This window comes from Peromyscus eremicus, chromosome 1, assembly GCF_949786415.1.
Source record: "Peromyscus eremicus chromosome 1, PerEre_H2_v1, whole genome shotgun sequence".
NCBI classification, from domain to species: domain Eukaryota; kingdom Metazoa; phylum Chordata; class Mammalia; order Rodentia; family Cricetidae; genus Peromyscus; species Peromyscus eremicus.
In genome coordinates this window covers 25,442,276-25,468,902 of record NC_081416.1, presented here as the reverse complement: position 1 = coordinate 25,468,902, position 26,627 = coordinate 25,442,276, and the positions used below count along the sequence as shown (strand labels likewise).

General features: G+C 43.4%; 1 protein-coding gene across 8 annotated transcripts in view; it reads right to left on the bottom strand.

Annotated features, from left to right (window-relative positions):
* Cpeb3 (cytoplasmic polyadenylation element binding protein 3) overlaps window positions 1-26,627 on the bottom strand; it is a 188,147-nt gene that overhangs the window by 4,642 nt on the left and 156,878 nt on the right. For all 8 annotated transcript variants that reach the window (XM_059258700.1, XM_059258683.1, XM_059258692.1 and 5 more), the window contains one exon: window positions 16,745-16,926. In XM_059258700.1, the coding sequence (XP_059114683.1) occupies window positions 16,745-16,926 (182 nt within the window). The remainder of the gene's footprint in view (window positions 1-16,744; window positions 16,927-26,627) is intronic.

Here is a 26,627-nt window from a genome sequence, read left to right as displayed (position 1 = left end):
TTTTGGACAATACTGAACTCTGAGAGGCTTTCCAGAAGACATCCCCAACCTCCTTCCATTTGGGTGAGCAGAGCTGACTACAAAGCCTCTCTGGACACCTGTATGGAAGGTGTTGATCTGAAGTACAGAGACTTCCACGAAAGAGAAACCCTCCGTGAAGGACACTGATGTTTAGATTGTCCCATGCTACTGCAGGAGGGCGATTATTTTGTTCAAAATGGATTTACCCATGTGACTGATATTTATAGGCTCACTGACCATCACTAAACAATGGAAGAGAAGACACAGCTCTTCTCTAAAATAATGTTGCTCTGAAACAGCTTCTGAGGCCAGATGGGTGGCTCAGCTGATAAAATCAGTGTCGTACAAGTTTAGGGCCTGAGTGTGATTCCCAGAATGACCCAAACTCCTGATCTTCTGCCTCCATCTCCTAAGAGCCAGGCACGGGCTCAACACGGACGAGGGACAGAGGCTCTCTAGGGCTTGCTGCCTAAAAGGAGAGGACAGAGGGGTCACGTGTTTCCCGTCTTCCTTTTTTTTTTTTTTTTAAATCTGGCATGATCGGACACTGGACGGCCTGGGAATTGAACCCAGGTCCTCTGGAACATCAGTTAGTGCTCTTAACTGCCAAGCCATCTCTCTCCTCTCCCCTTCTCCCATTCCTTTTACAGCTAAGAACATATTAGGTACTAGAGTTAGGTTCTTCAGGATAGGACAGCTATTGGATAATAACTCCATCTCAAAAAATAAGGTGGAGAGTAACTAACACCCCAACATCAACCTCTGGCTTTCACACACTCACACACACACACACACACACTCACACACACTGTACACACATGAACATGTATACCCAAACAAGATAAAAAATAGGAAACTGAACTAATAACATAAGTTTCTTAAAGGCACTCCCAAACTCTCTCTAGTTTCTGCCTTATCCCAGCACCTTCTGTACTATTGGCTGGTATTTTACTATCGTATTGTATTTAACTATCCAAATTAATTCTACTCTTCTTGATAAAGAGACACAACAGAAAAGAAGCTGGTTTCTCTGCCAGCCACCGTCAATTTAGCCAGGACACTGATGACAGCAGCCTGGTAGGAACCATGTGACAGATCCAGACCACCCCAAAAGCCCAAAAACCACAGTCTAGGCAGAAGTGACCTCACAACCCAGCTGACCCTCTACTTCCAGGACACTCAGAGGAACAGGACAGAAGAATGACATTCAGAAACATTTAGATTCACAGCCACGTGGGGTGACTGTGATGTCACCCTGTGATGTTGTGATGATGTACTCCTACAGGCAAGAACCGAGGCAGAGCCTTAGCTAGGGGACTGCAGGTAGCTGTTAGCTAATCTAGAATTATACAGACAAAAAGAATGTCAGATATCAACAAAATGATTTCAATGCTTGCTTTGTCTCTAACAGTCAAAATACTGACCTCCCAAATCAATTGGAAAAATGGCCTAAGTAACTCTCGGAGGCAGATCAGACAGCAGGGAGAGCATGGACAGGTGCAGAGTTCTCCCTCTCTGGACCAGAAGGTTTGTGGTAATGAGATGAGGCACTGGACAAGGTCAGCTGCAGTGTGGCTTATGTCTAAAAGCTCTATCAAGGGCAGCCAAAGACTGTACGCCCTTGATGAGAGCTACCACTCAAGTAAGCCAATCAGATATCTAGCCACCCTGGGAGAAGGTAAGGAATGCTTCCAGGTGGCTGGACAGAAGCCAATTAAAAGCAAAGACTGCAGATGGCAGAGTGCAAGGGGACAAGCTGGAGAAGAGGCCAAGTAAGGAGACAGAACAAAACAGAAATGAACGGAAGACTTGTCTCTGGTCACAAAAGTTGACAGCACAAACACAAGGTATAAGCCTTACAGGGTAGATGTGGTCATGCTGGCATGAATTGGAAATAGGAGGAAGCCAACAAAAGGAGAAACCTAATTGTGAGATTTGCCAAGGATTTTAAGAAGGAAATTGGGCGGGGGTGGGGTGGTTAGCTCAGCTGGCCAAGTGCCTGCTGCACAAACATGCACACTTGAGTTCAGATGCCCAATATTCACATAAAAGCCAGGCATGTACCTGGGAGTCCAGTGCTGGCAGATGGGTGCAGGTGGGTGGGGAAGGCTCTCTGGCCAACCAGTGGAGCAGAAACAGTGAGCTCTAGGTTCAGTGAGAGACTGAACTTACAGACTAAAAAGCTTGGTGGAGAGTGACAGAGGAAGGCACCTGCAGATGACCTAACGTGTGCATACACAGTCAGGGAGTGCACAGCCGGGGAGAGGTGGAAAACAAGGGTATGGAGATCACGGGTGGGGAGGCTGTGGGACACTACTCAGAGCCCACTGTGTATGAGCGGAAAGGACAAAGACAACACCACCTCTGTGCTTAAAAGAAACACATCCAACAGAGGTTCCCCAAGAGAACCTGGAGGCATGTGATCATGAGGAGTGAGTACAAGGAAGGCTGGAGGCCACTCAAATGGGAAACAGAGCTCTGAAGTGGGGTCCTTCACTTTCACCCGGACACATATCACTCTGCAGGGGTGAACTACCGGGTAGTAGAGGCAGTGGGTGTTCTTTGTCTCTCTAGGGCTCAGAGATGAGGGAACAAGAAATGAGGAGCTGAGGCACTGCTGTGCTGTATCGCTAGAGACAAGGCTTTAACCAAATGAAGGGAAAACTAGCCACATTCTTGGTTGGAACCATCAACTCTTTCCATTCGGAGCATCCTGCTTTGGAAAGGACATTGTCAGAGGGACCAGACTCACTGGGAGGTCCTATGTGATGCTACCAAAGGAGACAACAGTCCTGGATAGAGACAGCTGCAGCATGGCTTTAGATGGCCACAGTACTTCCAGGACTGAAAGCACAGACTCTTAGAGGCAGGCAGATCTCTGTGAGTTCAAAGCCACCCTGGCTAGCTTAGGCTATACACTGGGACTCTTGTCTCAAAAAGAAGCACAAACTCCAGCTTTAGGGCCTCCCAAGAGATACTGTGAATGTGAGCTTGACACACCATATGTCTCTGTCAGAAAGAGTCTCTCCAATACCTCCAGGAATGAATTATAGTAGCTGAAGAGGTAGAACTAATTTTGAAATTTTTTAACTTGGATAGGTTCAGAACATGTGTGGAAGTTGCCAGTGAGAGAGATGCAGAAAATCAGCTGATGATAACATAAACAAGCTGTCAACACAGAATCTTTAACAGCTAAAGGCAAACACAACAGACCTAAGTTAAGCAGAGCTGACAACCGAGACAGATAAGATTCAACACTTCCTAGTCAAGATATTCGTTAGGAGGACTGTGGATATGTGATGCAGTCAGGACAAGCATTTCTAACTGCGATGTTAGACTGCTTTCTCTGGCCCAAGGAAGCATCCTAAGTTTACCATTTAAAAATAAGTTCCTGGGGCTGAAGAGATGGCTCTGCAGTCAGGGCACTTGATGCTCTTGCAGAGGACCTGAGTTTAGTCCCTAGTACCCACAGATGGCTCACAACCGCTTGTAACTTCAGCTCCAAGGGATCTGCCTTCCTCCTCTTCTGGCCTCCACGGGCACCCCACTCACATGCATATTTACTCCCCCACAGAAACACACTCATACATATAATTTAAAACAAAGTGAAAGGGCTCCCTGAGGCCTGAGGAACTCTGAACAAACTTATCTCCCCAAATGGAACAATTCTGACAGCAGCTTCACTGAAGCAGCGCAGCTGGGACCTTCGTGCTCTGACAGGACCCACTTAGAATGACTCAGTTGGAACTCCCACAGGTCTGCCAAGCCTTTGAGAAGTCATCTTCACCAAAGCCACCGACGGAAAAGTAGAGACTGCTGGACACGTGTAGGAATGCATCGGGTTTTTTAAATACACCGTGTAAGAGCTAGGAAAAGGGCAGTGTTTATACCCGAAGTTCAAAACAATTGAAAAGTGTTCCAAAGTTAAGGATTAGGTATCATGGTTCTTGTCTCCAGGTTGGCCTTACTGTGACTGGGGTATTCCATGAAAGGTTCTAGCTCACTTAGGCCATTTCCTATCACACAGAGCCACATGTCTTCTTGGAAAAATCATTTAATGGGAGTACCCAAAGCCTTTAACACATGCACTCAAAATTTTCTTGGCTTGAATCACAGACTATATCCCAACCTAAAAAACCACAGCCACCTTATTAATGCTCCCAGTAACTACCACGCCCACCACAGTGCTAACGCAGGTCCCCACAAGTAGGCTGTACCAGGAAGAGCTAAATGGAATGCTTAGTGTCACCTGTCTGTGAGCTGAAATCCTGCAGCTTAAAAAGCAGATGGCAGATACCTAGGAAATGAAAGCAGCAATGTGCAAATAGACTTTTGCTAGCAACAAAAATCACCCACAACCTTCCAGATATAGCAAATTCAGTTATTAATTTTAGAGATGTCCTGGGGTAGACTGAAAAAAATCTAGAGGGGGAATAGTTTGGATTTTATTTTCTTTTGCTTTATAAAGGATAATCCTTACCATTTTTCACATTCTGAGATGCTAGGAGGTGAAAGGTTTAAAAGGATCCTGACATCATCCCCACAGTTCAAAATGTACGACTGCACAGCTGGGTCCCGTGCCAATGCCTCCACCATGTTTTATGAGTGTGGAGGTCTATGAGGTCTCTGGCCTTAAGATCATGCCTTTAAAAGCCTTACATTTTAAAAATTCATTTGTGTGTGCGAACCATGGCATGCGCACCGAGGTCAGAGAACAACTTGTGGTATCTGACTGTCTCCTTCCATGGATCCCAGGGATGGGACTCGGGTCATCAGACTTGGTGGCAATCATGGTTCATGAAAGACAGAAAGGACAGCTAGTAGAGTCCCACATGGCACACGGGTGAGACCTCCAGCCTGGCTTCTCCACGCTGCTTGGGAATGGGGTTGAAATGTGAACATAAATCAACCTTCAACCAAGGACCGGGAACAAAATCTATACCAGGTGGAGGACAAAGACAAGACATTTGTTCGAAATCTGTGGTGAGCGAGGTGACTGTTGCAGTGTCTCTCCCTTATGGTATCTAGGCACAGAGCACTTCCGCTGAGTCAATTCAGCCTGCTTCCTTCACCACAGGAGGGGCTTCTGAACAAGCACTCACCGAGAGACAGCTAGCTGGCTGACAGCACCTATCTGTAAGTTTGCAGATCCCCAGGGTTCTGTTAAAGTCAACAGCTAGGAAAAGGACGATGTTCTTTTTCTAACTAGTCATCCCATGAGCCCCGTCTACATCCAAATATGAACCAGAAAGAAAACGTTCCTTTGATACTGCATCTCACTGTGTTGCCCAGGCTGCCCTCAAACTTGTGACTCTTCTGCCTCAGCCTCCTGAGAAGCCAGAAGACCTGCACTATTGTGCACAGCAAGAAGAACATGTTGATCATGCTACAACAGGGTATTCACACTACAAGTGACCACAAGTCCTGAGACCCAGAAAGACAGGTGAGGAGAAGCCAGAGTTCACAACTAGCAAAGAGAGCCTTGACAGCAGTGAGATACAGCCTGAGTTACAGGAGTCCAGGCCACGGATCCCAGCAGAGATCACAGCAGTGAGACACAGGCCAGGTTACAGGAGCTCAGACCACGGATCCCAGCAGAGACCACAGCAGTGAGATACAGCCTGAGTTACAGGAGCCCAGACCACAGATCCCAGCAGAGACCACAGCAGTGAGACACAGGCCAGGTTACAGGAGCCCAGACCAAGGATCCCAGCAGAGACCACAGCAGTGAGATACAGCCTGAGTTACAGGAGCCCAGACCACAGATCCCAGCAGAGACCACAGCAGTGAGATACAGCCTGAGTTACAGGAGCCCAGACCAAGGATCCCAGCAGAGACCACAGCAGTGAGATACAGGCCAGGTTACAGGAGCCCAGCCCAGACCACAGATCCCAGCAGAGATCACAGCAGTGAGATACAGCCTGAGTTACAGGAGCCCAGACCAAGGATCCCAGCAGAGATCACAGCAGTTGAGACACAGGAGTCCAGACCACAGATCCCAGCAGAGACCACAGCAGTGAGATACAGGCTGGGTTACAGGAGCCCAGACTACAGATCCCAGCAGAAATCAAAACAAGGTCCCAGAGCCCTCACACTTTTTGCTATTGGGTCATTTAATATATTCCAGCTGTGACTGGCCAGGGACAAACTGTAATATCAACACTTCACTTAGTATGGCTGCTGGGTCATCTTAATCTTCAAGTAGCTAAAAATACAATGCCTTTCAGTCTTCAGCAAATTCAGGCTCGATGTTTCCAGTAAAGAGAGAGAAGTAAAAAAGATTAAACATGTGAACTACTTAAGGTGCTTGCAAAGAAAGGGGCAAAGGATAGCATCTCATTAAATGAGAAAGGGGTGATTTTAAAAAGCATGAAAGCAAACAGTATGTACTATTACAATGTTCTTTATACCAGAGTATTCAAAAAGCCGAACTTTGTTAATTGAAACTCAGTCTCTCTAGTCCTCAATATAAAGTAGTAAAGGAAATATTATTTGTCAGTGGTATTCTAAATTTTTATTTTCTTAAATAAGACATATTAGGGGTTGGGGATGGAGCTCACTCAGTTGGTAGAGTATGTGAATAGCATGCAGAGAGTTCTGGGTTTGGTCCCCAGCACATAAACCAACTAAGAGGCAGGAAGCATCAGAAGTTCAAGAGGAGCTTTGGTTACCAATAAGATTGAGGCTAGCTGGGGATAGATGAGATCCTCCAGGTCTCAAAAAGAATATGGACAGAGGGACTTTGGATGAAAAGGAAGTGAGAAGGAAGAGGACACCTATGGGCAAAGCAACCATAACACATTATATCCATGTGGGCAGAGAGATGGCCCAGTGGTTAACAACGTGTAGTACGCTTCTAGAGGACCCAAGTTCGATGCCAGCACCCATGCAGGGCAGCTCATATTACATACGCATATGAAATTATCAAGGAATAAATGCATTTTAAAATACTACAGGGCCATTGTAGATGCTTTGAAAAAGAAAGTACCAGATAATCTCAAGTAACGCAAGAAAAGAGAAATTTGGGGGCTGGGGATGCAGCTCGGTGGTGAAATACTTGCCTGACATTCAAGAGGCCCTGTGTTTGATCTTTAATACCACAAAAGTCATAAATACTAAAGGATTATCAACTACATCTTCAATGCCCTGTCAATCATCACAGACATGCCCACAATACCTTTGTCTTACTCAAATCATCTGTAGCTACAAAAGCCATGTCAAGTTAAACACACTTAGAAAAAAAAAGGATTATTAAAAAAAAAAGCTGTGTATTAAATTGTGTGACTTTTTCATGTAATTTGAACATGGGAGGAAAAAAAGTTGAAAACACAGTATTTTCCCTAGAACATTATTCTCCGTAAGAGTCCTATGATAAAAATCATAGAAAAGTATGAAAATGTCACAATGAAATTATTATATGTTGTATGCTAATTTAAGATTTTATTTATAATAGGAAAATTATTTGTGTGAAAATGTGCCTCTTTTTTGGATCTTCAAAATGAAGGCTAGCATGAGAAAGATCCTAATATGTCCTAGATAAACTATTTACCTAACTTCTTTGAATAAGCATTTTCAAACTTTTTTGATGCACAAACAGATTTTTAAACATAAGATAAATTTTAAACAACCTAGAGACTCAGGTTTCATGGAGCACACTTTAGGATATGGTAGATTAGAGGAATTAACAATAGTAACATCCCTGGACAGGACAGACTTGCCTTCCCAGAGTCCTCCTCCTGCTTAAAAACTGAAAAACCAACAAATTTACCCCTTGTCTGAAATATGTGATTCCCTTCATCACCCAAAATTCTAATTATAGCCTTTAATGAACAACTCCCAGAAGATCTCCAACACCAACCAGAGTCACAGAACCAGTGTGTTATCAGTGCTACTGAATACTGATACTGATTTGCAATTTTCAATCTCTCTCTCTCTCTCTCTCTCTCTCTCTCTCTCTCTCTCTCTCTCTCTCTCTCTCATCCCCCCACACAGGCACACACACACTGGGGTTGGGGGAGACCACTGTTCTTTGAAGATATATAGTAAAAGCTGGGGAGAGAGCTCAGTGGATAAAGTTCATGCTGAATGACTGTGAGGACTGAATTTTGGCTCTCACAAAGTCACGCAAAGGCTGGGCAGGTATGGCTCTCCAGGTTTACTAAAAGACGCTGGCTCAATAAAGCAGGCGAAGAATGACTGAGGAACATGACCTGATGCCAACTATGTGTGCGTATGTGCACGTACACGAGCACGCGCACACACCACACATTTGCACACCAGAAAAAGGTCTGTCAGTAGGCGTGTGAAGACCTTACATTAGCTGATTCTGGTCTATATCCTTTTCACTAGTAAAAAAGCTTTTATGAGCAGAAATGACAGAGCCTACCCAGTGTTCCCTGTGTGACACTGTCCAAGTCTCGCAAACCCAGTGTAGAGGTTTCCAGGAGACATGACCAATTGTGCTAACCAATTGATCGGGTGGGTTCAGAGTTTGATAAACAGATTGTTAGTATCAATCCATCAATCCAGTCATAGATTTTTGCTAGATGGAGTAAGAGTCAACTGACTTTTATACACTTCCTTCTTTTCTTTCTTTTTTTTTCTTTTGTTTTTTTAAGATGGGGTTTCTTTGCGTAGTCTTGGCTGTCCTCAAACTTACTCTGTAGACCAGGCTGGCCTTGAACTCACAGAGATTCACCTGCCAACTGCTGGGATTAAAGGTATGCACCACCACTGCCTGCATACACTTGATACTGTTTTATCATTATCATATAAAGCAGACAAAAGAGCAGGAAAATGCCCATATAAGAAGAGTGCCCATTTTCAGTGGTTTCCTTTTTCCACTGAAGGAGTCTCTCATGTGTCAGTGACCCAGGTGTGAGCTGCACAGAAGACTTGACTTCAGGACTTTCACAGCCCATAAGCATTCATTAGCATCCTTTAAAACAGACAAGGTGAGCACAGAGGTCATCATTTGCTCTGATTATACTTAGGTATTTTAGATTATTTCAGTTTTCTCTCAAAACTACCATTAAAAGGAATACAAGCAAAATGTAATAGTAATTTCCATTCCAGTTACAGTTCAAAATCTTTTCTTTATCAGAGAAAAGATACCAACAGGCAAAGCATTTCTTTTCTAAGCAAGATGGAAAAAGAAAACCCTGCAGTCTGTTAAGTGGAAAATGAAAAGGGGACTTTAAATTTCACCTATGTGTCTTGGCTAACATCCAAACAGTGTTAGCTGACTGATGCCTGGGTCAAATGTTTCTAATTACATCCTCAACTAAGCATTTCCCTTATACATAGGTACATTAAAAGAGGAGGAAAGACAATAATCAGCTGTGGACATATGGTTAGGCACAATTTAAGTGGGCCAGGTTCATCAATAATCCAGAATAACATCTGTGTTGACTAGGGAGTTCCCAAACCATCTATTCATCTGCCCTTTCCTTTATCTCTGGAATACCCTGAAGTACTTAAGCTGATGTTCTTATTACCACAGAACCCTCTGACCTTTCTCTTTTTTTTTTCTTCCCCGAGACAGGGTTTCTCTGTGTAGCTTTGGAGCCTGTCCTGGAACTCGCTCTGTAGACCAGGCTGGCCTCGAACTTACAGACGTCTACCTGTCTCTGCCTCCTGAGTGCTGGGATTAAAGGCATGAGCTACTACCCCCACTCCTGCGCGCGCGCGCACACACACACACACACACACACACACACACACACACACACACACACCCGTCCCTCTGACCTTTCTTAAGATCACAGCACAAGGGAGGAAAAGTCAGTTCTCAAGCTAGCACTTTTAAACAGAGTAATGACTCTCCAAAGGGACGATGGAGGTGGGCATAACTGATCCCCTACTACACTCTAAGGGTCAGAGGTCAAGAACAGCCTGAAACATAAAGTAATAGCTTGACTACAAAAGAAGTAAAAGTAAAAATAAAAAAAAAAACTCTAAAAAATAAAAACCCATAGGAAACTTCAGACTTACTTTGTTAATGCTCTAGCTATGTCCAGAAACACACGGGAGCTGTCCCAGCAACTCCATGAGCCCCTTGTTCCATGTCGTAGATATTCTTGAAAAGTTATTTGAAATACCAAAACAAGTAAAAGTCTTTTGTTGTAGCTTTTCTTTCTTTTTATTTTTTAAGTGTCTCACTATGCTTCAGATTCATTACATAGCCCAGGCTGGTCTTGAACTCATAACTTCCTGCATTAGCCTTCCTAAGATCATAGGCACTTGCCAGTACTTCTCATCGTGTGGACTGAGATTCCCTGGCAAACCTCTATCTCCAAAAAATATTTAGATTACAATTCATAGCAATAGCAAAATTATGGTTACAAAGTGGCAAGGAAAATAACTTTATGGTAGGTGGTCCCCACAACATGAGGAACTGTATTAAAGGGCTGCAGCATTAGGAAGGTTGAACACCACTGCACTAAACAAACACAAACTTTAATAAGGGGCCTATGATTTTTTTCCAGAGAATGAGTTTCTCTGTGTAGCCCTGGCTATGCTGGAACCCACTTTGTAGACCAGCTGGCCTTGAACTCAGAGATCTACCTGCCTCTGCCTACCAAGTGCTGGGATTAAAGGTACGCCAATAATTTTTTTCTTTTCTTTCTTTTCTTTCTTTTTTTTTTTGAGACAGGGTTTCTTTGTATAGTTCTAGCTGTCCTGGAACTCACTCTATGCACCAGACTAGCCTCAAACTCACAGAGATCCACCTGTCTCTGCCTTCCAAGTGCTGGGATTAAAAGTGTGCATCACCACCACCACCCAGCTTATAATTTTGAAATGTAGGTTCGAGCATTTAAGATTCCATGGAAGAACTGAGTTTGAAGATTCTTTGGGTCCCAAAGGGTGAGGGATATATTTCCGTGGAAGAACCCCCATCCCTAGCACCACACAAGAGGGACAAACAGACACGTGAACAAACAGAACATTAGGCCTGAGCTAACCAGCATGGCTGAGGAGCCCCCAAATCTGAGGCAGCCCTGCCCTAACTTGGGAGGTACCTTACGGAACTCTCTGAACATCCAGTTTTCCCTGTCATAGACTGAAAGATACTGGGCCAGGCCAGGTCCAGTGTTAAGTTCAGAATACCTTCTGATATTTAAGTAGCAAAATCTAATTTTTTTTAATTACTCCAATAAGTATCTTAACCAAGCAGAAAAGAAAAGCTGAGCAAGAGTTGTGTGGTGGACAGACAGGTATGGCAAAGGTCGGAAGAGAGGGATTTCCCATTTGGACTACCTCTCAATGAGCGTTCAATCAATAGATGAATCATTGATAAATATTCAATGTTTGTCCATTGCATGTCCTTTTCTGAGTACACAACAGCTTCTCTGAAAAACACAGTCACTGCCCACATGGACTGTGTGATCTGCAACAGAGTAAATGGACTTTCAGGATCTGGTACTCAATGCCCAGAAAGTGTGATATGATGATCTGTGGGGGGAGCCATAAGTGTCAATGAATACATCATTCCTAAAACCACCACAATGAAGGTGAGGCCTGAAGGAAGGGATTAGCCAGGTAATTGTAGGTTTGACCCTAAGAAATGGGACCAGTTATGGCTGGCTCAGGAAAAGGAGGAAGGAAAGGAGAGCAAGCATGGTACATGAAGGGTCATTTAGGAAAGTTCAAGGTTATCGTTTGTTTGAACCTTTATCCAATAGGCAGAAGAATGTAACCAAAGGTTTAAATAAGGAAGTGATTTCTTTTCAATTATGAGCTTATGAAAATATTCCGATTGCTTTACATGGGTCAGAAGTGGTGGCGTGTGACTGTAACCCCAGCACCCAGTGGTCGCAGGCTGGAAGGTTGTAAGTTTGTAGTCATCCTGGGAGGCCCTGTCTCAAAACAAAACAAAAACTAAAAATAGAAGAACGATTTAGAGATAGACTATGGGGAAGCAACTCTCGATGTCCAGTGAGAGACAGTCCAGCCACCCTAATTCATTCTACACACAATCCTACACCAGATACACCCTGTACATATGTGTCAAAAGACTCAAAATCAGGACATGTATCCGTAAGGACTGCCAGGCTCCGCCCATTAGTCCCATTAGTCACCTGTAAATCCTCTTGTGGCTAGACACAGCAGTAAGTCATTGTTGTATGGACGCAGCAACTCCTTCAACACACCCACAGGGGAGTTCCTGACTGAAGAGCACAGGTTGACTAAGCAGGGTCCTCTCCTGATGAGTAAAGTGAACATGGAGGATACAGGCAGTGTGGACCTGCCCCCAGGAGCTGCTACACAACTGATCCTCTTATTGCACACACAAGGTTGGATGTGAAAATACCTCTGCCTGAAACCAATCTTGGTGACAGGTACACAAGGGTACAAATATACTAAAAACATTTCAATTGCATTCTTTAAACGGGGGCGTTTTAGATATACGAGTATCATAAAACAGCTCAATAAAGCTGTTACGAATCACCTGTCCACAAAAATAGAAGATTAGCGGATGAGTGAAAGGAAAGCAAAGTGTTAAAGCTACAGGATTAGCTGTTTCAATGAATGTTGAATACTGACATGTTTTAAGGGGATAGGTAAGTCAGTAATTTTCTTTTTTCTTTTTTTTTTTTTTTGGTTTTTCGAGACAGGGTTTCTCTGTGTAGCTTTGCACCTTTCCTGGGACTCACTTGGTAGCCCAGGCTGGCCTCGAACTCACAGAGATCCACCTGGCTCTGCCTCCCGAGTGCTGGGATTAAAGGCGTGCGCCACCACCGCCCAGCTCAGTAATTTTCTTAAGATGGATAGAAAAAAGTTAAATCTACAAAGGTCATATTTCTCTATAAATTACTCCATCTAAAATCTTAATCTTAGCAACAGTAACAATAAACAAATATAGATTGTCAAGAGATGTCTTGACAAATTTCAGTGGACAGAAAGAAATACAGAATATATTGATCTCTTATGAGAGCACACACACCCACAGACTCCCAAGGTTCCAGACACTTAATGGACTGTGGGACCTGATGGCCAAGTGCAGCTGCTGTGCAGCTGCCCCCATCACTCTTCTGGAGTGAGCAATGCAAGGGAGAAGGGTTGCCAACAGGAGGCAAGTGGCTTTCATGTGCCATGGTTCCATCGAGTCTACGTTTACACCCTTGCAGATGGCAACGGAGACGAAGGCTGACGCTATTTAAAACAGTCAGGGTTTAAGGGTAACTCCAGGCTCACAGGAGAAGGAGAGGGCAGCACCTTAGAATCTTCCATAGCAACACAAATGGATTATGGGAACTAGAGGACACAGGCCCTTGAGTTTGAGCACAGGTTTCATGGTCTTCACCATGAGAACACTGTAACACCCTGTAAGAGCTGTTCAGGAAAGGGGTGCCTATGACAGACACTCTCTGTAAGGAAACACAAATGTGCTTTATATAGTGGCAGCTCTCGAGAAAGCTCAAATGTAAAGTTTAGTAGAAATAGAAGTACGAACGAGCCTAAAACACATCTGTGAAGGATGCAGCTAACAGACTCCAAATGACTAAGACAAGCATTGTGTGGTTATGCTCAGAGCAAGGACAAGAAGTCATAATAGTGAGGAGGGAGGGACTGCAATGTTTACAGGTCAACAGCAGCAAGAACCCAACTCAAGACAGCAGTCGGCTCCCACTGCTTCCAGTGAAGGAAATGGGCTTGAGAAGAGTCAGGGCCAACAAGAGACATGAGGATGGAGTGGGGCGCCAAAAGAAGAGAGCGCCACGTAAGGACTCAGCCACTCTCCATGACTTCTGATGCGCCCACTCAGATGACTATTGGAGAATAAACACCCCCCTCCCCTTTTCTCATTTATCATCCTCAGAGGGGAAAAAAGAAAGCTACATTCATGCCGATGAGAACCTAAAGTTCTCTAGGTAAACTTTAGTGCCCAGGTTTACCAGTGATGGATGGGATTGCAGCCTGAGTCAAGTGTATCAGACATCCAAATGAAGAGGCATAATGAGCAGGCAGGTCCACCAGCAAGAGCAGCAGGAGTGATGAGAAGCCTTCAAAAAGCACCATGTGTGAATTCAAAAAAGTTTAGTGAGCATCTCAGACTGAACCAAGCAATAGTTACGGACTGGGGGTGAGTCCGAGAGACACTGTGCCTCTCTGTGGAGCTCAGTCTTGTATGAGAACTACTGTTAGAAAAGAGGAAGTGTGGGTACTTGAAAACCAGAAATAAAGTTGAATCTTTGTCATTTTTCTGAGTCTCCATTAACTCAGTGTTCCAAAATTCTGAAAAAAATTTAATTTTAATTAACAAACAAACCACTACCACTTGTTCTCAAGAAGTCCATAGAATATTTATTCTAATTTGCTCAGCTACACATGCTAAGAAGACATCTTGCTGACTATGAAAACTCCATTACCAACTGAAAATTTCACCCCCTAAGACACTATTACTACAGACACCACATACTGTGTCATAGGACATGGAGAAATCAAGCTGGTACTGATCTGGAAGCCTCATCCCTACTGGCTGGTTTTCATAATTTTGGAAAGGTCTATGCATGCTACCAAGGGAGAAAAGTAATCAACAGTTTTACCCGCTGTGAACTATGTAAGAACAACAACAACTAGCCTGGTAAGTTATGCCCACTGGTGTGATAGTGGTATTAATGTTATGAGAGTAAACAGGCAGTTTCTGGTTGAGTGTAAGGCCCACTCCACAAAATGAAACTCATAACTAGTACCATTAAGTAATTGGTTCAAAAACCCATGGCTGACTAGGTCATAGGCGCTAGCAAAGAATATAACACTAATATTCTGCTGAGTAGACATAGCAATAACTTGCTCTTAAATTCTTATCTTATACCTGCTAAAAAGTGTATCTGTCAGTCCTCATCAGAGAAGCTTCTTTTTGCAACAGATGGCAATTAACACAGAGAGCCATAACTGTTGGGCATGCAGAGACTGTGAGACTGTATAGGGCTCAGCTCTAAGTGGGACATCTGTATCACACTCCAACCCCAAAGCTTAGGGATCATCACAGAAGAGGGACAGAAAGGTACTGTCAGACGCAGTGACCTCTGCGGTGAAACAGTATTTACTGGGCATGACACATGAGTTCACAGAGGCCATGACTACATGTGCAAAAGGTCAGGCCAACCAAAATCCCAACGTGGATGGGAAGAGCTCATGGGGCTGCACCCCTGGCAGGGGAGCTATGGACAACTAATGCCTGCTGAGGGAGGGGAGCACCAGTTTTCCTCGGGGATATGGTCTCTGAAAGGCTGTCCATGCTCTAGTAGATGGTTCTACATCCATGCACCTCTAGGCAGCACTAAGTGAACTCAATGAATTTAAAACAGCACATGAAGTTGAGAGGGGAAAATTCTGGAAGGGACTAGGGGAGCAATTGGAGGGACAGGAGTGGAAGGTGGCTTTGATAAAAAAAAAAAAAATATATATATATATATATATATATATATATATATATAATGCACCTGAGTTAAAATGTATTAGGTAACATTACAGCTGTAACATTTAAAATAAAAATTTACATGAAATTATTTCATTCAGCTACTTTCTCTTACAAGTCTCTTTAAAGGCACTGGTATAGCTTGGAAGCTCTACACAGCTAATGCAACTTAATCTGAAGATGAACAGAGTTATGGAGCACAGGATTCTAAATATCTCAGAAATTATTCAAAATTTAAAGTTTTTGGTAAAAATAAAAGTAATAATTAACAAAAAAACCACTGCCACCTACTCTCAAGGAACCATAGAATATTTATTCTAAGTGCTGGCTTTTGTAATTTGATCAGAACACATGTTAACAAAATACAATCTTGCTGAACATGAAAAATGCATCACCAACAGAAATTTCCACTGAGATGCTAAGAACATTGTCTGTTACACAAAACTAATCAAAGAGGACTTCAGAGGGTGTGGTAAAGCTCCGTAACAGGAGGCTGCTTCATTCATTCCAATGCAGTCAGGGCCTCAAGGATATCCTCTATTCAGAAGCAAGAATAGCCACTGTGCCATTCAATGCAGAAGGTCAAGACTCTTCTTGTGTTCTTCTCCTTTGTGTATTTTAGTCTAGGTTCTAGATTTACCCCTCCCACCCTCCGTTCTCCCAACATTCCCAACAGTGGAGAGCTGTTCACAAAGCCAACAGAGCACACTGCTGACTCCCTCAACCTGCCATGTCCTCTCTAGAACAAAGGAAGTTCACCCAACGCCTCCAGAGCCCCAGCAGGAGACAGAATGAGCAAATGGCAGGTAACACAGCATGCATGTGTGTGTATGTACACGTGTTTCATGAGTAATAAATTATGTGAGGCTGGAGAGGAGACTGAAGGGAATAGTATTTGTTTCCTGTGATTGCTACCAAGTGTGATGTTACAATTAAAAAATAAAGGTAGGTTCAAATTTTTATGTGTACTTCTGAACATGTCAATTCAAGTTTGTTTTAAGGGCAACGAAGTGGCCGGCTCTCAATCTTCGTTAGGGCATTGCTACTAGTTTGGTACGCTAAATTCTGCAGATTTCTTTTCCTCACCTGGGAGAAAAAGAAGCAAGGCAGGGGGAGGTTCATGCATACCTTCAACACTAAGGATCCTCTCTTCTTCAGGCAAGCTCTATGGACTCACAGCCTAATGCCGTGCAAGATGCAGCTGCTGTCTTCTGATCACAAAATACTGCCTTGCCCAGGGCCGCACAAAACAAACTTCATTTCTTCCCCATAGCAATTCTATTTTGAGCGGTTGCTTACCCGTTTGTCAATATCATTGTGTTGAAGCTGCACAAAACGCGCACTGATGGCTGCAATGTAGCTCTGCTGATTGGAGAACGCGACACGCCCAGCACCTTTGGGGTACTTCAGCTCTGGATCTGTATCAATGCCAGCATAGCAAACACCACCGTACAAACGGTCCATTATCATTGCCAGTTCAACTGCAAGAAAATAAACACGACTATGTATAACTATGTGGAACAACTCACCCAGGAAAAGGAGGATCATGCAGTCTAATTATGAAAAGAAAACCCACATGAGGGCTTATGAAGAACGTCCTTATCAGCCTTACAACTCCAGCAGAAGAGCTACTCATTGGATATTTTAAAGTAAAATACAAAATAATTTACATGTATTTACACAGGGGTTTATGCAGTCATAACTAAAGCGACCGTATAAAAGGAACACTATCAGTAATCTGTCCTGATTGTTTAAATGTTTAAAACCTTAGCCCACTGGCCTGGGTCTGGGTAGGTAAAGCAATTCATGGTGGCGTAACAAGTTAAAGAGAAACATCTACTTACAGAGCTTGAGACTGAATGAAACTTCTAATGCCTCCCTGCCTCATTAGAGCTCAGCTGGAATCCAGTCCTTATTCTATCTAGAGACAATGTGTTTACAGATATAAAGTTTACAAATGTAAATCCTGGCACTGACAAAAAATGATAATGAAGAGTAGATTCTATTCCAACTGAGAAACAGCATCTCATCTTGAATTCTAAATAATAAAACTAGTTAATAATAACAGTAATGTATAGCCAGAAAGCTGTTTCTAAGCTGTGAAAACACGCACCCTGCATCTCGTCATAGGTCTAAGCTAATGGTCTGTGCCTTGATTTGGTATATTTACAAAATGCTTACAGAGAAGTTATTTGGGGATTGGACCGTTCCAAAGGTCTGATATTAAAAACTTATGCCCACTGTCAGTCGGGGTACCCTCGAGAGACATGTGGCACTTACCTGTGCTGCCAACTGCCTGAAGGTAATTGTTTACTTGAAAGCACCATCTCCGCCTATGGCCATTCCTTTCAGGCCACTGCTAAATCCAAAGACTCAGGCCTACCCCTCGAAGTGACCTAAACACCCATTTTCTTTCAAAACCTACATCTGGCACTTAGAAAGAAGAAAACAGACAGTGACCAGAGCCAATGCAGCAAACAGCGCCACACTCTGGTGGGGACGGGCAAGGATTCTGCAGGGCTCAGTGGTGTGTTAGGATAACCCCCCGAGGTCTACAAATAGATGCAAAGCCAAGTAGTACTCATTCTGGCATAATGAAATTGCAAAGGCAATAAGAAAAACTGTCACCATGTCAGAAAGGCTATTTTTGCAATTCAAAATTTCTTTTTATACTAGATTGCCTAATATTGATTTTTTTTCTAAATGGCCATTTAAAAAAAAAAATAGGAAGAATGACCTACAACAAAGCAGTAAGTTTCAAGTGAGGAAATAAACTAGCATAGCAAGCAGCAGCTAGCCATCCCAAATGTCCCATTACGGTCAGAATTCCTGCATCCCAACAGCCGGACACCACTGATTAAAGCTAAGTGGACTGCGCTGCAGCTTCCAGGCAGCACCTTCATACCATTCCCTTGCAAGATGCAACAAGAACTACACTTGTACCTGCATGTCGGAGGTCCCTGGTTCCTCCGATGACCTAATCTTTTCCTCATGGCCAATGTTACTCTCAACAGAAAGCAGGGAACTCAAGGGAGGATTGTAAAACACAGCCATTAATGAATTTCTCTTAGTGAGATAAATAATCTCAAGGCCCAGGAAACTAGACACTAATTTTCCAAAGACCAGGTTTTCTCTAGAATGGAAAAGAAAGAAAACGCTCCCTAGGCCTGGTGAGTGGCCAGAAAAGGAACGTTGGCAAGGAAGCAAATGGCATTGTCTTCCATAACGAGGACTCCAAAAGGAATTACAAAGGAAGCAGTGGGTGGAAGCTGGGAGCTGTGGTCAAGAGGACTTAGAGTGTTAGCACATGCTTTTCTTTTCTTTTCTTTTGGTTTTTCGAGACCACAGCAATCTCCAGAGGAGTTTTAGGGATCCCCTGATTCCAGAGGGCTCTTCCCATAAGCATAAACATTCCATTACTTTGTGATTCTCTTGCTGAAAAAGCATCTTCATGTGCCAAAGACTAGATCATGGCTGACATTAGTGGCAGTTAACTACTTCTGGTAAGAAGCAGAAACTCTCACCCTATTATACTTTTATAAAAATCATAATTTCCAGAGCCGGGCGGTGGTGGCGCACGCCTTTAATCCCAGCCTGGTCTACAGAGTGAGTTCCAGGAAAGGCACAAAGCTACACAGAGAAACTCTGTCTTGAAAAACAAAAAAATAAATTAAAAAAATTCCATTCATGAGCTATCTAGTCATTTTTGCATGTATGTACACATGTGCACATTCATGAGTATAGGGAGAGTACATGCATGTTGATGTGTGTGTAAGACTAGATGTCAACCTGGAGTGTTATTCTTCGAGAGCTGTCTACCTTGGTTTTGATACAGGGTCTCTTGCTGGGCCCTGCAGCTTGCCTGTTAGGCTAGGCTGGCTGGCCAATGAGCCCCAGAGGTCCTCCTGCCTCTGCCTCCTCAGCACTGAGGTTGTAAGCATCCTCTACTGTGCCTGGGCTTACCTATGGGGATCCTGGGGATAAAATCTTCCTTATGGGTTGAGCGTTCTCCCTAGCCCAGTGGTATTTTCTTGGTGATCAAAAAGTCTCCACATAATTGAGCAACCATGTTTTGCTCAAGTGAAAGGCAGTTTGTTGAAAGGGTAGGAGAAACCAAAGTGGCTAAGGGAAGAGTGTTGCTTTCAAGGAAATTGACAAATGGTCAATCTCTCTAATCCATAGGTTTTTTTTTTTTTTCTTTTTTGTGGCGAGGAGAGGGTTAAATTCTTTGTCTCACGTAGCTCAGGCTGGCTTCAAACTCTGTGTAGCTAAGGATGTCCTTAAATTCCTTGTCCTGCTTCCACCTCTTCAGTCCTGGAATCACAGGCCTGTGCCACCACACCTGCTTTGGTGGCACTGACACTGGACTCAGGTCCTCGTGCATGCTAGGCAAGCATTTTGCCAACTGAGCCACACCTCAGCCTCCCAAATCTAGGTGTTAAGTCTATGTCATGATCACCTTTGGAGACAAAATAAAGAGCAATCAAACAACTGTTTGTAGTTGACCATTTACTCAACCCCGAAGTCTTCCTGTGGTGTACTTCCTGAACTCACACTATGCGAAAACACTAGAGTGATGTCCCTTAAATACCAACCAGGGGTTCCAATATTGAGAAAAGTAGTCACCTTTCATAAGTAATCCTTTTTCAATAATTTTAATGCTATAAAGACAGCAGTAAAAACAAACTTCATCCATCCAGTACTGGATGAGTGACTGATAGAAGCAGAGAAAAATCTCTTACAAATTTCTAATCTGAGATTTCCCCAATTTTTAGTATTTACTTTTTTATTTGTGTGTGTTCAGGTGTCTGCAGAGGCTGGAAAAAGGTGTTGGAACCCTTGGAACTGAAGTTAATAAGCACTTGTGAACCACCCAATGTGGGTGCTGGAATTTGAACTCTGGACCTCATAAGCAGCAAGTGTTCTTAACTGCTGAACCATCTCTCCAGCCCCAAGATTTTCAATTTTTTAAATAGAGGATGTAAGTCTACTAGCAAATGTTGTAACATACAGCTACTTTTAGAGACTAGGTTTAGAAGTCTCTAGAATGAGTATCATTAGTGAATACAGGGAAGCCCTGTATAAGTCCCTTCTTCTGAGGGGAGGAAAGTAGGAAGGGGGTGGGGGGGAAGGCTACCATTTTGACTTTCTAGAAAGGAGAGAGAGAAAATCAAGACAATCAGTAATTGTCTAGACAATTAAATCTTCATGGATTCATCTATCTCTGCAGAGATGAGTCTATAAACTTGCTGTGAAATCTGAGTCCTTAATCAAGCATATGCCCTATGCTAGAGTAAGCCAGTGAATCCTCAGTCTAAACCTCTTTCTGTGGAGAGAATGGAAAGGGTAGCTCCCTGGAGTATATTAAGAAACTTAAGCCAAGGAAGATGAGGGTTTGAGAACCGGGCACACAGACAGAGAAATACGGAGTCCACAGGCAACAGTGAAGAATCTACAGGGAAGTGCCTCCAGACCTCTTCCGACCACTCCCAGTGTTCTTGGAGGCACTGGCAGGATTCAGAGGTATGTGCTAGGGCATACTGCATTTTAGACCATGTGATCTGCACCTCTAAATCACTCATGGTCAGCTTCCATAGTAGCAGCAAGACTCCTAGGAGTCCTGTTCCCATGCTGGCTCCTGTGCTGAGCTTCACTGTACCACCCAGCAGAGAGGGAGGCAGGAACAACGCAGCCGTGTGAGCACACAGCATTCTCGTGAATTCCGTTTTGCATGGTGACTATACTTCTGAAGTCCAATCTGAACCCCAATTATGGTTCCTGGGACTTGCTTCTGATTCTGAAGACCAATCTGAACCCCAATTATGGTTCCTTGGACCTGCTTCTGATTCTTCAGAGATAAAGAGAAAATCTTGATGATTTCCCCAATCTATTCCTCCTCAGGTCCTGTACCTCGTTTAATTACTTTTTAAAGCTAGCCTGAAGGCAATGACTAAGTCTGGGACATTGAGAGCCAAGTAGGGTGGCAGAGGAATGAGGATTCCCAAGAGAAATATCACCACACTCATCTTTACAGATTCTAAACTGTGATCTACAAGTCCTATTTCTTCTCTCTGGAAACAAACAAACAACAGACAGGCAAGGCATGAAGCACCTCAGGATGACAAAGAAAGATGAACTTCCTAGGTTTCCCACAACTGTTAAGCTGGTTCATAGGGTGCAAGAGGAGGCATGCTCACACACTTCTATTCTGTGTCAGGTGAGGCTGAGAACATTTCTAAATGGCTAGCATGAAGCATTAAGTCAGAAGGGAGCATTATTTAAGTTCATTAAATCTGCTACCAAGCTGCTCTTTTACTGAGACAATATACCAGATCTCCATGGGATAAGAGAGCTTCCATCAGTACAAGGAGCCTAAAGCTGAAGCACAGAGGCTGAGGGCTTGTTGCTGTTTTCACTTACCACCCTTCTATTGGAACTCTGCCTCTTCATTTCTACAACACAAAGTCTACTGCTCACAACCTCATGAGGTTATCACAAATACTAACCAGGAATGAACAGCTCCTAGCACACTGCTGAGGACACAGTGGCACTTGACTGTTTAGTTAGTGTTTTTTTCCCTGCCTCCCTGCTCGTAAATCTTTGCTTTAAATTCAGCTGGCTTGGTTTCTGCTTTGTAAACATTAATTCACCCCAGTCTAACTTTGGCTTTATGCTGGCTCAGTATGTCACGGCTAAGGCAATGTTTGACAGCATCTAAGGGCAAAGGTTTGTTTGGGAGGAGGAGGAGGAGGAGGAGGAGGAGGTGGAACACATACTGAACATTATAAAGTCCTTATCCCTACAAGCGTGTCAAACCCGGAGTTTATCTGGGTCACTTCATACTAAACTTGGACTGGATGAGAAAGTGTCTACTACTCAGAAACTTGACATACAGAAAGTTTGGCCATCTACCACTTCACAGGACTAAAAGGGATATGGTTACAAGACCATGTCCTAATTACAAATCAGGGTGTGCTCTCCAGTTCATGTAACTACCAGAATGTTTGTACAAAATGTCTGAAAAAATGATCCTGAGAAATACTGAGATATGCATTCTCTCCATGTGGCATATATCATTCAGAAGTCTTTACCTCCCAGGGCTGGAATTAAAGCCCAGGGGTAAAGAATGTGCCTGGCATGCATAGCACCATGGATTAAATTTCTCACACCATAATAAATCTTTACCTTGACATAAAAGCCATCAAGAGCAACAGAGCTGGGGAGCAGGCAGAGAACGAAACTTCAGGATTAATAGGGAGAAAAAGGAAGGAAAGATTCAGCAGAGCAATGGTTAAGAAAGATGAAGACCCAACAATGAGAAGCAATGGCAGGCTCTAGGAACTCAGGACCACAGTCTAGAAGATGAAACTGCTCTGCAAGGCCTGGTCTGATCAAATGCTGGGAGGAAGTCATCCAATGAAGAGCATGGGTGGAAAGCCTATTCATTTGCGAAGAGATTCCAAAACTTAGTCACTTCAGCGGTCCTTAAATCAGACACCCAAACCAAGAAGATGGAGTGAGAGACACACTCATGCAAATGAAGTAGAGAGCACCGGGAAACCAGACGCACCAGCTCTACTTGGTCTCCTCGCGGCTCCCATCTGACAGTGATGTACGGGCAGAGGGAAGAGGTCCTAATGCCACAGGGATATGCCATAGGGCTTTTTCTGTATGAGTGTTTAGGAAAATAGGTTGCTCGTTATCACTTGGCCAAAGGTCAGCATGCTGTTGTCTCTGTAACCCACAGAAAAGCAATCAGCCTAGTTCTTTTGTGGACTCTCTAAAGAATGTGCAAACTTTAGCCACATGGGGGCAGGGTGAGTCTACTTATATTTTTTTTCCCCCTGAAAGTAAGTGGGGTGAATGGAGGGAGACATCCAGATCTTGGAAACACCAGATTTGGGACAACCATCTTTAGTCTGTTCCTGTTACTCACAGGAGTGATGGAAAAGGAGCGAGATATGACAGCAATGTGCATTATCCACTTGGACCCACAACTGAGGGACGAGAAAAGTCATCCAGATATACTTTTCATCGGGTTTCCTCACTCCTCACTCTCAGGTTAATTTCTCTAGGCCTGTGATTTCCCCCACCAACCTGAATTCTAAAAAGGAAGGTCTGGCCTGGCTATGGTTTATGTCTGGCAGGAGGATTATGAGTTTGATGACAGCTTGGGCTCCACAGTAAGACACTGTCTCAAAAAACAAAAAACAAAACACTTTTGTCGAAGAGTAAGAATATTTAATTCAATACACACCATAAGCCCAGGTAGGACAATACTTGCTTCTTTAGAGGCATTTCTACTCGGATGGCTAGGAGATACATTTAGAATAAATATTAGTGATAATAATCCCTATTTTACGATGCTGAAAGTCAAACATACATAAACCCTCAAAAGATCTACATGAACACCACAGATGGTAAGATGCCAGTCTTCCAATCACTCTGATGTGCTAAGTGACTGTTTTTGGCCAAGGATAAAGGGAAAGAAAATCTATCCCAGTATTCAAAGCCTTATGAACTGAGTGAGGACCAAGGAAGGCCCTGGCCTGAGACTAGAGCGCTGGCTCAGTAGTTACGAGCGTTTACTGCTCTTGCAGAGGACCCAGGTCTGCTTTCCCAGCACCCACAGCACATGGCTGGCTCATAAGCACCTGGAGCCCCAGCTCTGGGTATCCAAAGCCCTCTGGTCTCCACAGGCATTGGTATGCACGTGATGCTCATGAACTCTTGCAGGCATACATAAATCAAAAAAATCTTTTAAAAAATGTTGTATAATAATTCAAGGCCAAATTTCAGAATCATGTTAAAGAATGTAATTTAGTCTCAACTATCAATACATTTCTTGTGTTCTGTTCTGAAAGCTTTGGTTTTCCATATAAAATGATCTGTTTAACATGATAATGGGATATTCACTCAGTTCAGTATGGCATGCCCCTGCTTATTTGTTGTTTATGGTTTTGGTTTGTTTTTTTTGTTTTTGTTTTTTTTTTTTTTCAAGACAGGGTTTCTCCATGTAGCTTCGGAGCCTGTCCTGGAACTCACTTTGTAGACCAGGCTGGCCTCGAACTCACAGAGATCCACTTGCCTTGGGCTTCCCTTGCTTATTTGTTTAATAGTAGGCTTCCTAACCACCTAGCACCAGCTGCATTCTAGAAATCCTGGCAAGTAGGCTGGAAGTAACACTTCCTGTAAGCTACCTGACTAGGTCTCTACTGCCAAGCAAACCAATTTTAAGACAAAAACAGCTTAAAAAACTTAAAAAAGAAATCCAAGACATATTAGGTATATTCTCTAGGTAAAGAACATACATCCTATTTCTGATTAGATAACTGAATATAATTCTTTTTTAAAACACTTACTTTTACTTTTTTGAGACAAGATCTTATGTAATGCAGGCTTGCCTTGAACTCACTATGCAGCTAAGGATAACACTGAACTCTTGATCCACCTGCATCCTTCTTCCATGTACAGGGATTACAGTCGTGCGCCCATGCCCAGCTTTATAACCTAGTATCATTTTTGTCTGATTCTAGAACTTGCAACATCTTCCTGAAGCTGAACATTGGGTACAATGTAGCTTATTAACTACAGTTCCTGTGACTTAAAAAGAAGACCTGACAATTTAAAAATCAGTTGTATTATTTTATGATTGTGGGGACTTTCGTTGTTGTTGTTGTTGAGACAGGGTCTTACTGTGTAGTTCTGCCTGACCTGGAACTCAAGAGATCCACCTTTCTCTGCATGGGTTTACAGGTGTGTGCCACCATGTCCACCTTCAGGACTTTTAAAGGTTCCCATATAGAAGAGTGGAGGGGGCCAAACATTACCACAACTTCCATTGCATTATGTAGTTAGTGTCAAGGTACAGCAGTGACTATCCAACTGTAAAATCCGTGCGCAGTGAAAACTCCCAATGAGGTTCTTCTTCTCCAGCCTTGCACATTGACAGAAGTGTCATGTGTGTCCCACAGCACCCCACTCACACTGCCTGTTCCTAAACACACATGTAATTTCAAAGCAAAATGCTACATCTGTTCTAGTTTCCATCTGTTCCCAATGAGTTGGCCCTTCCTAGATTTTATCAAGTGATTTCTTTTGGCACAGTTTTTCATTAGAAGGTAAGGAGGACCCAGAGATCTCTGACTTCTAGACAGAGCATAAAATTACCACAATCACAATATTTTTAAAGTTCTTCAAAATAGAATTATGATTACACCCCGTTTGTTTTTTGAGACAGGGGTTCACTATATAAGTTGGCCCAAACCTCAAGACCCTCCTACTTCAACCTGTCAGTGCTAGGGTTACAAGTGTGAGCCATCAAACTTATGAGTATATCTTTATAGAGTTCTAAAGTGTGTGTGTGTGTGTGTGTGCAGACTGGATTTAGAATTCAAATAATGTTGAGGTGCCTTCAGAATTTTCCTGTGTAGCCCAGGCTGGCCTTGTATTTACTCAGTAAGAAGCTCAGGTAAGACTCAGACTTGAAATCATCATGTGTCAGCCTCCGGAGTGCTCAGCTTACAGGCGAGTGTCACTGCTCCTGGCTTGTCTCGGGTTTAATGTTGAGGCATCAGTTCAACACCACTTCAAGTCTCTAGTTCATAATGATTTGGCTTACCCTCGGCAGCACGGTAGTTTCATCCTTGGAAACAAATGAAAACAGCAAACACAAACAACAGCAAAAACAGAGGTAGGCCAGGTGGTCCAGGCCTGCACTCTCAGCTACCTGACAGGTTGAGGCAGGGGGATTCTAAGACCCGCCTGGTCTATACAGTGAGTCCCAGGCCAGCCTGGCAACTTTGTGAGACTATCTCAAAATAAAAGTAGAAGGCAGGCTGAGGCTATGAGTACTTGTCTAGAGTGTGTGAGATCCTGGGTTCGAGCCCCAGTACCATACCAAAAATCCACCACAGAACAGGGGGCTTTTATAAAGTCATAATTTTAAAAAATGCCTCGACATGTAATTCATTTCTGGAAATCGTAAGAACTAATCAGATCCTGCCTTGCTGGGGGAGGCCCAGGGGTCTAGTTTGATTCCCAGGTACAGTTCCCAGCAGTGGCTCAGTTTCTCATTGACTGAGCACCCAGATGCACCGGGCAGAACTCTGCAACACTAACTCGCATGAGCACGCACACTGCCACATATTATTTTAAATGTGTGGGTAAATAGGAAAGAACT